This window comes from Castor canadensis, chromosome 11 (assembly GCF_047511655.1).
Source record: "Castor canadensis chromosome 11, mCasCan1.hap1v2, whole genome shotgun sequence".
Taxonomy (NCBI): Eukaryota; Metazoa; Chordata; class Mammalia; order Rodentia; family Castoridae; genus Castor; species Castor canadensis.
In genome coordinates, this window is record NC_133396.1 from 44559062 (window position 1) to 44571184 (window position 12123).

General features: G+C 34.7%; 1 protein-coding gene across 4 annotated transcripts in view; it reads left to right on the forward strand.

The window, feature by feature from the left end:
* Positions 1 to 12123, forward strand: part of Taok1 (TAO kinase 1) — a 112893-nt gene that overhangs the window by 64420 nt on the left and 36350 nt on the right. For 3 of the 4 annotated variants that reach the window (XM_074046510.1, XM_074046511.1, XM_020159792.2), the window contains 5 exons: positions 443 to 536; positions 2467 to 2548; positions 4546 to 4713; positions 8072 to 8275; positions 10455 to 10589. In XM_074046510.1, the coding sequence (XP_073902611.1) occupies positions 443 to 536; positions 2467 to 2548; positions 4546 to 4713; positions 8072 to 8275; positions 10455 to 10589 (683 nt within the window). The remainder of the gene's footprint in view (positions 1 to 442; positions 537 to 2466; positions 2549 to 4545; positions 4714 to 8071; positions 8276 to 10454; positions 10590 to 12123) is intronic. The other variant, XM_020159793.2, reaches the window with a different exon arrangement.

The window sequence follows — 12123 nt, forward strand, 5'->3', positions numbered from 1 at the left end:
GCAAAAAGTTAATGAGACTCTATCTCAATCAATGAACTAGGGTGTGGTGATGAGTACCTGTGACCCCAGCTATGTGGGAGGATCTCAGTTTGAGGCCAGCCCGAGCTCCTACCTGAAAAATAGCAAAAAAAGGCTGGGGGGCATGACTTAAATGGTAAAGTACCTGCCTAGTAAGCCAAATGCCTTGAGTTCAAACTCTGATATTGCCAAAAAAAAAAAAAAAAAAGTAAGAAACACTGGAGTATTTAGGAATGATGGAATAGTAGATCAGGAATTTATTTTCAGCTGATCCACTTGAGAAAGTTCTTTGTACTTGCAATTTTTTTTGTAAGTTTAAGATTGATTAAAAAATAAAGAAATATGTTTTTAAATACTTGAGTAACATTTGAGTGACCCTGTGTAACACATATATTTTAACAGGAAAGTTTCCTTTCTTTTACAGCGGAAAGGAAACCTCCTTTATTTAATATGAATGCAATGAGTGCCTTATATCACATAGCCCAAAATGAATCCCCTACACTACAGTCTAATGAATGGTGAGTATTGCTAAGATTTATTGCTGGACATTGTATAAGTGAAATAGGGTTTCATAATCTGTTATCAAAATGACTTAATTTTATATAGGTAAAAAGTATTATCTGATGAAATACTAAAATAGATTTATTTTACCTTTTCTTATATTTATCCTTTGTCATGTCTGCATTACATAGCAGTTCAGGGGGAAAAAAAAGATGTTATGTGGATGCAAAAGTGCTGATACTTAAACAGAAATTTATATTTTACTTTTCCTTTAAACTTAAGGAAAACATACAACTCTAATCATATAATAAATAGCATTTTTAAACTTTAATGTGTTTTAACTAAAATTTATATCAACCCATAATAGTATTTTGAGGAATTATTTAACATAAATAACATGATTTGAGATTTTCAAAATTGCCAGATAATTAAAAACTTCAGGACCATTCTAGTTATAATTATGATATTATTCAGATTGCACTGAACTTCCTTACAACTCATCCTTGATTTGATAAAATTCATCTCATTCCTTAAAGAAGTTTTTGGATAAAAGATTGGCAGTTTTAGAAAGCTAAGATTTTATGAATGATAAAAAAATTAATTCTTCAGGTACACTTAGCATTTGAAAAGTTCTAGGGAAATATCCAGCATATTTGACATATAAAAGTTGACAAGTAGATATATGATAAGGGTACTTTAAAAAGATTATGTAATTAAAGCACATTCACACGTTTTTGCTACTTACATGGAAAAGAGTTATCTGGCAGAGTTTAGTGTTACGCTATATATTAGTCCATTTTGTGCAACTATAATATCTGAGACTGGGTAATTTATAAAGAACAGAAGTTTTTGGGTTGGGGCTGTGGCTCAAGTGGTAGAACACCTGCCTAGCAAGAGTGAGCCCCTTAGTTCAAACCCCAGTACCACAAAACAAAATTTAAAAAAACACCCAGAAGTTCATTTCTTACAGTTTGGAAGATGGGAAGTCCAAGACCAAGGCCTTTAACAAGTTAGGACTCAATGTGTGCTTCAAGAATGGCTCCTTGAACCCTGTACCTTCTGAGGGAAGGAATGTTGTGTCTTCATATGGCAAGAAAGAGTGAACTTACTTCTGTGGTCCTTTTATATGGTGACATTAATTCATTCATGAGGGCAGAGTCCTCATGACGTAAACACCTCCCACAGGCCCCACCTTCCAAAAGTGTTGCAAAGAGGGTTAAGTTTGAACTTGAATTTTGGAGAGGAAAAAACATTCAAACCATAACATGGTATGTACAAGTAATAAACATTGAACACAGACTGTCTTTACACTGTGTTTGAGACTTTCTTGCCTACAAGAAACTTCAAATTTTATTTGAATATTAGAGACAAACATTGATGGAGTAATTGTTTACTGCCTTAGCCACTGAACACTCATAAATATTACCATGTAATAACATTACAGACTTTTATTGTTTTTAAAAAAAAGTCTTAATTGGTTGTCTAGGTTTAATGGAAGCCTTATCCATTTGTTCAGTGGTAACAAATAGGTATTTAAAAAATACTCTCTTCAGTGTACTTGAATGGAAAAAAAATAGACTTCCCTCTTTTTTTACCTCAGTATAGAATGAGTTATGATATTTTAAATATGTGGGAGCACAATTTTTAAAAAGAATTTATTTGGTGCTAGGGCTTGAACTCAGGGCCTGGTGTGTGCTAAACACAAACTTTATCATAGAATTGCATACCCAGCCCCAAGAATTTTTAAATGATCTGTGAAAATTTAGCTTTGGAAAATGGTTAAGAGGCATTGATTGCTTTAGATAATGTTTATATAGACTTGTATGAGAGTGTGTAGTTTTTATTTTTTTATTACTCTTACTCCCTTTCCATTTCCCTTCACAATTTATGGATGTGTTTTTTAAAGGAAATAGCAATATGTTCACTTGATACTTTCCTTTACAATAGGTCTGATTATTTTCGCAACTTTGTAGATTCTTGCCTGCAGAAAATCCCTCAAGATCGGCCTACATCAGAGGAACTTTTAAAGGTCAGTCTATAATATCCTAAATCTGTTTTTTACCCTGAGAAATAATTTGAGAGAAAGTGTCTTATTATTCTTTGATACTAAATTAGAATGAACTATACTGTACTAGTTTTTACTAAACCATTAAAAAAATTTTTTTTTCTATTTTGGTACTCAAACTCATGTTATATAAGTGCTCTACCACAGAGCTGTACCTCTTCCAAGTCACTAAAATGCTAATTTTTTATACTATTGTCTGCATACATTTTTTTGTGGTGCTGAGGATTTAACCCAGTGCCATTCATGGCCCTGGAAACACTTTTCTAATATACTAAAGTGGAAGGTGTTTTTTCCCCCATTTGTTTGTTTGGTCAGTATTGAAAATTGAAACCAGGACCTTGCAATTGCTAATCAGGTAGTCTACCATTTGAGCTATATCCCCAGCCTTTTTTGTTTTAAGTGTTTTTCAAATGGGATATCATGTTTATACCCCAGCTGGCCTGAACCATGATTCTCCTACCTATGCTTCCTATGTACCTGGGATTACAGATGCATACCACCACTCCCAACTTTTATTGACTGAGATGGGGTCTTGCTAACATTTTGCCAGTGTTGATCTTAAACTGCTGTTCTTCCAGTCTCTATTTCCTGAGTAGCTAGGATTACAGGCATAAAAGCCTATGCACCCAGCTTTTTTTTTTTTTTTTTAATAAAATTGATTATCTGCTTTTATCATGTCTAAATTTACTATAAGGTTAAATACTCAAAATAGCAACAAATGGATAAATATTTTTCTGAAAGAATATATTCACCAGTTAGATTACTAATGTTGTATGTTTGTTGTGCTGAAAATCGAGCCCGGGGTCTTATGCATGCTGAGCAAGTGCTTTACCTTTTGCTTCAGCTGGGCATGGTAGTGCACACCCATTGTCCCACCTACTTGGAAGGTCTCAAAAGTGTCTATCAAGAACTTCTTTTCAGGGCCTCGGGATGTAGTTCATTGGTAGAGCACTTGCCTAGCAAACACAGGCCATGGGTTCAATCCTCAGCACCATAAAAAATAAATTAATTAATTAAAAAGAGCAACTTTTCTTTTGTCCTAATTACATTTCTGTCAGTCATCATAAAGGAAAAAAGAAACAGCAAAAAATTTTATGTATGAGGCTTTTCATCTCAGAAATGATAATTGAAAATACTTATTCAAAATTAGGGTAATGATTTAGTAATTTTGATACAAATATTTTGATGAATTCTGCAGGCAGTTATGTTTATTAATTTAAAATGACATAATACTAGCCAGGTACAGTGGTTTATACCTGTAGTCCCAACTACTAGGGAGGCTGAAGCAGCCTCACTTTAGCTCAGGAGTTTGAGGCCAGATTGGGCAGTATAGCGAGACCTCATCTTAAAAAGAAAAAAGGAACAGTAAAAGTACACTAAGATAATTTATGACAGTCAAAGTAGAATAAAATATTGTATTTATAAGTATAACTTTTTGCATAGAGAAGTAAAAGTGTGTATTTTGAGAATTGAGGGAAGCTGGGCACTGGTGGCTCACACTTTACAATCCTAGCTGCTTGGGGAGACTGAGATTGGAAGGATTCAGGTTCCTGGCCAGCCCACGCAAATAGTTTGTGAGACTCTATCTCCATAATAACCAGAGAAAAACAGACTGGAGATGTGGCTCAAGTGGTAGAACACCTGCTTTGCAAGTGTGAAGCCCTGAGTTCAAGCACCAGTCCCACCAACAAAAAAAAAAAAAAGCAAGATTATTTCATGGAACTCAACTCAAGGGAGGCTGGTATCTTTTTTTATCTGTATGCTAATTATGTATCAACAAAACAAATTTTATACATAGAAAATTTCTGAAGAAGAAAAATGTTAAAGTTTAGGGGCTGGGGATATAGCTTAATGTAGAGGACTTGCTTCGCATGCACAAGTCCTAGCTTCAGTCCCCAGCCAAACAACAACAACAACAACAAAAAAGTTTCAACTTGACTTTTATTTCCTACCCTCTCTAGCACATGTTTGTTCTTCGGGAACGTCCGGAAACAGTGTTAATAGATCTTATTCAAAGGACAAAAGATGCAGTAAGAGAGCTAGACAATCTACAGTATCGAAAAATGAAGAAACTCCTTTTCCAGGAGGCACATAATGGACCAGCAGTAGAAGCACAGGAAGAAGAAGAGGTAATATCTAAATTCATTCAGATCTTGAGTTCTCTCTGTTGGTTTCTTCTCTTATGTAACTTGCCCTGCCAATGTTTTCTTACTGTGGTTCTTTAAGACCTCAGTTAGGAAAAAGGTCTTGATCATGTTAGATCTTGAGCATGTTAGGTCACATGTTAGATCTTGAGCATGTTAGATCACATGCTCTAAACCCAACCTCTTTTTATTTGTTTCTTTGTTTGTTTATTTTATTATTCATATGTGCACACAATGCTTGGGTCATTTATCCCCCCGGCCCCCCCTTACCACCCGTCCTGCCCCCTCCCTCTCCCCACCACCCCCTCGATACTCAGCAGAAACTATTTTGCCCTTATCTCTAACTTTGTTGAAGAGAGAGTATAAGCAATAATAGGAAGGAACAAGGGTTTTTGCTAGTTGAGATAAGGATAGCTATACAGGAAGTTGACTCACATTAATTTCCTGTGCATGTGTGTTACCTTCTAGGTTAATTCTTCTTGATCTACCCTTTTCTCTAGTTCCTGGTCCCCTTCTCCTGTTGGTCTTAGTTGCTTTTAAGGTATCTGCTTTAGTTTCTCTGTGTTGAGGGCAACAAATGCTAACTAATTTTTTAGGTGTCTTACCTATCCTCATATCTCCCTTGTATACTCTTGCTTTTATCATATGATCAAAGTCCAATCCCCTTGTTTTGTTTGCCCTTGATCTAATGTCCACATATGAGCGAGAACATACGATTTTTGGTCTTTTGTGCCAGGCTAACCTCACTCAGAATGATGTTCTCCAATTCCATCCATTTACCAGCGAATGATAACATTTCATTCTTCTTCATGACTGCATAAAATTCCATTGTGTATAGATACCACATTTTCTTGATCCATTCGTCAGTAATGGGGTATCTTGGCTGTTTCCATAACTTGGCTATTGTGAATAGTGCCGCAATAAACATGGGTGTGCAGGTGCCTCTGGAGTAACCTGTGTCACAGTCTTTTCGGTATATCCCCAAGAGTGGTATTGCTGGATCAAATGGTAGATCAATGTTTAGCTTTTTAAGTAGCCTTCAGATATTTTTCCAGAGTGGTTGTACTAGTTTACATTCCTACCAGCAGTGTAAGAGGGTTCCTTTTTCTCCGCATCCTCGCCAACACCTTTTGTTGGTGGTGTTGCTAATGATGGCTATTCTAACAGGGGTGAGGTGGAATCTTAGTGTAGTTTTAATTTGCATTTCCTTTATTGCTAGAGATGGTGAGCATTTTTTCATGTGTTTTTTGTCCATTTGAATTTCTTCTTTTGAGAAAGTTCTGTTTAGTTCACTTGCCCATTTCTTTATCGGTTCATTAGTTTTGGGAGAATTTAGTTTTTTAAGTTCCCTATATATTCTGGTTATCAGTCCTTTGTCTGATGTGTAGCTGGCAAATATTTTCTCCCACTCTGTGGGTGTTCCCTTCAGTTTAGATACCATTTATTTTGATGAACAGAAGCTTTTTAGTTTTATGAGGTCCCATTTATCTATGCTATCTCTTAGTTGCTGTGCTGCTGGGGTTTCGTTGAGAAAGTTCTTACCTATACCTACTAACTCCAGAGTATTTCCTACTCTTTCCTGTATCAACTTTAGAGTTTGTGGTCTGATATTAAGATCCTTGATCCGTTTTGAATTAATATTGGTATAGGGTGATATACATGGATCTAGTTTCAGTTTTTTGCAGACTGCTAACCAGTTTTCCCAGCAGTTTTTGTTGAAGAGGCTGCTTTTTCTCCATCATATATTTTTAGCACCTTTGTCGAAGACAAGTTGGTTATAGTTGTGTGGCTTCATATCTGGGTCCTCTACTCTGTTCCACTGGTCTTCATGTCTGTTTTTGTGCCAGTACCATGCTTAAACCCAACCTCTTTATAGTGCACATTTGTATAGTAAAGTCTATGAGAAGTCTTATTAAAGAAACCTGGTTTTGTTAGTTATGGTTCTCTGGAGGAACAGAATCAATAAAATATACATATAATTATAAAAGGGGATTCTTAAGATTGGCTTATATGATCAGAGTCTGGATAGTTCATGCTGTAGAGTCAGAGAAAGCAATAGCTGCTAGAAGCCTTGGACCAAGAGGAACCAATGATGCAGCCCCAGCCCAAGGCTGAAAGTCTAGAAGCTCCCTAAAGTTACTAGTATGAATGAATCCATGTTGAAAGAAGCTGAAGTATGATGTCCAAGGGCAATGAAGCAGTAGATGAACCCATTCAAGAGAAATCATGCTTGTACATGCTGATGGGCTTTCTCCTACTTTTTTGTGGGCCCACCTACTTGGGTTGCCTCCAGTTGGGGGCTTTTTGGTGAGAGAACACTTTGTATTCTAAAACCATAGCAATATTTATTTTTCTCTTTAATTAAACACCAAATAATTATAAAATATAAGACTTTTTTTAAACTTACAGCTTTTTCTTGGGAGCTTTTAATTTAATTTTTAGTTATGATAATCAGAAAATGTTTTATAATATTTTAAATATATGAAATACTTTTAATAAGGCTGTGAAATTATTAAGATTCTGTGTGGTTAAATCTTTAGCAGCATCTGCTATGTGGAGATCTAAGAAAAGTACACACACACATACGCACACAGACACACTATATCTCTGTATTTATTAGATTCTAGCATCTTACAGAAGTCTGGTAGGAAAAGAATGCTATAATGCTGGTGCATTTATCCCATGGTTGCCTGATTACTTCAGAATAACATTCTTGTGATTATTACTAAATAAAAATAATATATAGAGAGTATAGGTAGGTGTTGATATTATTTAGTAATAGGTAAATATTATTTTCAGGAAGAAAGAATTGACTTATAAAAGGCTTCAATGAAGGTAACTAAAAGGGGTATTTGCAGCATTTTTTAAAAGGAAAGGTTTATATTAACCACATGAATTGTTAAAAAATGAGCAAATCTCTATCCCCATGAAATTTGTTGTAGAAATGTTTTTCAAAAATTATCAAACAATTGAGAGAAAATACTATATTTGGGAAATGACTCAGATAAGCTGAGGATGTAGCTCAGTTTTAGAGCACTTGTGTAGCATGCACTAGGTCCTGGATTTAATCCCCAGCACCACAAAAAAGAAAAGAGAAAATCATCCCAAACTGATTAACTGACAGTTGGGTTTTTGATGATGATGATGATGATGATGATTTGCTTTTTCAACATGTTTCTATCAACAGTTGATAAACTTCCTCATCCTGTCAAATAAAGGGAATTTTTCCCAATAGACCTCTTTCTTTCTAACAAATATGTACCAAGTGGTATATGTACAAGATGTTTTAATTAAGAATTCAGAGGAGATCTAGATGTTTTAATCTAATGCTCTTTTCCCTTAGGAACAAGATCATGGTGTTGGCCGGACTGGAACAGTGAATAGTGTTGGAAGCAATCAGTCTATTCCCAGTATGTCCATTAGTGCCAGCAGCCAAAGTAGTAGTGTTAACAGTCTTCCAGATGCCTCTGATGATAAGAGTGAGCTAGACATGATGGAAGGAGACCATACAGTGATGTCTAACAGTTCTGTCATTCATTTAAAACCTGTGAGTATTTGGTTTTCCATGAAAAAATTTCAACTTGGGTATATAATTTTTCTCATCTGATTAGTTTAAGCAAAGGAGCGTTTCCGTCAAGTTTGAGAAGTTTGGAATATTTGTTTAAGTGGCTGTAGCTTTGTTAATTCCTGGTCTTTATTTGCATTTGGAAAAACTAATCTTTTATAAATACAAAAAGAATGTGGAACCATTTTAAAATCTTAGAAAAAATATAGAAATACTATGTAATCTGTTATTAGTGAGTTACATAAAAAATAAAATATTAAAATATAGAAAGGATACACATGAATTTCATGATAATGATTGCCATGGCGGGGGGAGAGAGAGAAAGAGAGAGAGACATAGATAAGTGATGATCAAAAGTAACTTTTGCATTATCCATTTTTATATCCTTAAAATAAAACTCAATGTAATTGCAGAAAATTATTAATTTAGGATTTAGGAAATGTGGATATTTGTTATATTCACAATTTTGAGTGTAATTTTTTTTTTTTTTTGTACTGGGGATTGAACTCTGCTCTACCACTTGAGCCACAGCCCCAGTCCTTGAGTGCAGATTTTTTAGTTGTCTCAAAAATGTTGAAAAGTCAATGACTGGGTTGTAGCTTAGTGGTAGAGCCTGCCTAGCATGTACTCAGCTTTGGGTTCAAAACCCAACACTTGGACTGGTGGAGGGGCTGAAGTGGTAGAGTGCCTGCCTAGCAAGCATGAGGATCTGAGTTCAAACCCCAGTACCAACAACAACAGCAACAAAACAACACTTTAAAAAAAAAATAAGGAAGAAAAGTTGAGCAACTACCCTTAGCAATTAATAGAAATGCTTCCTTTTAACTTCACAGTTTACAGTACTAGCTATTAGGCACAATGGCCAGAAGGTGGAAACAACTGAAACGTCCATTGACAGATGAGTGGATAAACAAATTATAGTATATACACATAGTATATACTTCTTTTTATATTCTATAAAAAGGAATGAAATTCTGATACATGCTATAAAGTGGATGAGTGTCAAAAAAACATACTAAATGTTGGGCCTAGTGGTACATGCCTGTAATCTCACCAAACTGGACTGCATAGTGAGACCATGTCTCCAAAACAAAACAAAGAAACTTAAGTGACATAACCCAGATACAATGAAATATGTAGAATAGTAAATACATGAGGATGGAAAATAATTTAGAGGTTATCATGGGCCGAGTAGAAGGCAAAATGGGATTGATGGCTAATGGATACAGAGTTTCTGTTTGAGGTGATAAAAAGGTTTTAGAAATTGTAGTGATGGGTATATAACACTGAAATGCCAAATAAAATGGCTAAAGGGGTAACATTTTTATTACTCATATTTTAATGCATACACAAAAACTGTTGGGAAAGGTGGCTAAGCAGTAGTGTTATTATTCATTTCTATCACATTTAATTTTTATATTCACAGGCAGTGGAATTATAAAAAGATTGTTTCTATAATTCATTATTTTACTGACTTGCTCTTCAGTTAATGAACTGAGATGTCCAAGGACAAACATTAGTCCTTTAATATTTGCAATTATTTATTTATTTTTATTTTTTTGGCAGTAGTGACATTTGAACTCAGGGCTTCATGCTTGCTAGGCAAGTTCTTTTACTATTTGAGCCACTGTGCCAGCCCTGCAACTATTTTTTTTATTGATTACTTTTAACACATGGCAAGAATATTATAAAGTTGGGCATGGTGTCTTATGCCTATAGTCTCAACACTTGTATGTCAAAGCCAGCCTGGACTAAATAAGTTAGACCCTGTCTCAAAATATAGAGAGAGGCAGAGAGAGAGAGGATAAGCTTTAAGCTGTATTGCTTTACCCAAGAGCCTTTGAGTAATTAATATTTTAATACTGTTATCTGAACTATTTACTATGTTTCATTTTCTTCATTTTTAAGTTACATTAAAAGCTTTTCAGTTTTGCCTATAATGTGTAGGATATAAATCCAGCCGTGTACATTTCCTTATTCTGAATCTGTGTACTGTTTTATACACTGTGGAAATAATTTCTCCTAACCATTTCCATTTTTTGTTTGTTTTTGCTTTTTTAAATTATATGTCGTTGAGATTTATTGATCAAATGGGTAACTTTAATTTCCTTAAAAGGTAAATCTGTTCACCTTATATGATGGGGTCTGTTTCTTTGCTTAGGAGGAGGAAAATTACAGAGAGGAAGGAGATCCTAGAACAAGAGCATCAGATCCACAGTCTCCACCCCAAGTATCTCGTCACAAATCGCACTATCGTAATCGAGAACACTTTGCAACTATACGGACGGCATCACTGGTATGTATTCCTGTGGCCTAGAGAGAAATACATTTTTTGTGTTAGTCCTTGGCAGTATAAATTCAAATATAACCATATTTTACATTTTGTATTTGGGACTTATTTTCCAAAACATTCAGTCATCATTTAAGTGCCTATTATGAGAAAGATAATGCAAAGCACTCAGAGATGTTAGACTAATAAAGTCTGCAAGACATGTTTATAGGTATTTTGGAATATACTAAATACTTAACAGAAATACAAGGTATTAAGTACGTATTCAAATAACTTTTGGTTAGGGGCATAAAAGAAGTATTTATGAAACATAGTTTGAACATTTAAAGTTACTAGGTTTTAGGCACAAGAGGAAGGGAAAAAGGATATTTCCATATAAAAAGAATTGACAGTAAGGAAATATTTTGTGTGAGCATAGCCAGAAAGAGGGGAATATTTGGTGTGCTCTAAATGGCATTCCCCTTCCTAAACAACAATAAATGTGGATTCTTTTTCCATTATAAATATTGTGGTAGGACATTTAAAACCCATTCAGTCAGACATGTAGGATCACAGCATGATAGAGGATAGCGCTACATGGAAATTATATTAAGATACCATATGAAAAGTAGAGTATCAGAAGGAATAATGAGGGTGCGGGAGGAGGGAAGGTATGAGAGTAACTGAGTTGTTAACTACATAATAAGCAGATTTTATAAATCCCATGCTATAGTCCATGAAGCTGTATTACATGTAGAGTTGGGAATGTGGTGCCCAACCATAAATCAGATTATTCTGCAACATGTAATAAAGCTTTAAACAGAGCAAGAAGCAGTGATTGCTTAATTTTTTTCATGACTGTATTGTTACATAGAGAAAGCTATGCTCAGGTGAAAACCTCTTTGTAGCATAGCATGTACTTTAAATGTCAAACAGGTCTTCTATCCCAAAATTTGGCTTCCTCAAATTAATTAAGGAAACTTTTTATGGATTTAATAAATCAAACACTTTGAAAAGGGCTTGCAGATGAGCTCAGTGATACAGCATTTGCCTAGCATGTGCAGGGTCCTAGGTTTGATCCTCAGTACCACCAAAAAAAAAGCCTGGAAAAGATTTATGTTCTTAAACCTAGTATTTAATTCCATTTATTTTCAAGTAGAATATTCAGAGAGTTAAGTAGATTTTTGTACAAATAAGCATTCTTTATAAATACTTTATATCATAATTCTATCTACCTTCTGCCTTGGATTTTCTTCATATAATAAACTGAACAGATCTTACATACTCAATTTGAAAAGTTTTTTTATAATATACACACCTACGTTAAACATTACCTCAAAGATGTCAAATTTCTTTCATTTCAGGAAGTTCTCTTTATATTTTGTAGTCATTTCCTTAATCCTACGACCATCACTTTCTGTGTCTTCACCATTGTTATTTCTAAATGTTTTTGGATTTCAGTAGCATCACACAGAATATACTCTTTTGCACCTGGCTTATTCTGCTTAGATTAATGTTTTGGCATTTATTATTGTTGTGTTCGGCAAAGTTCATTCTCTTT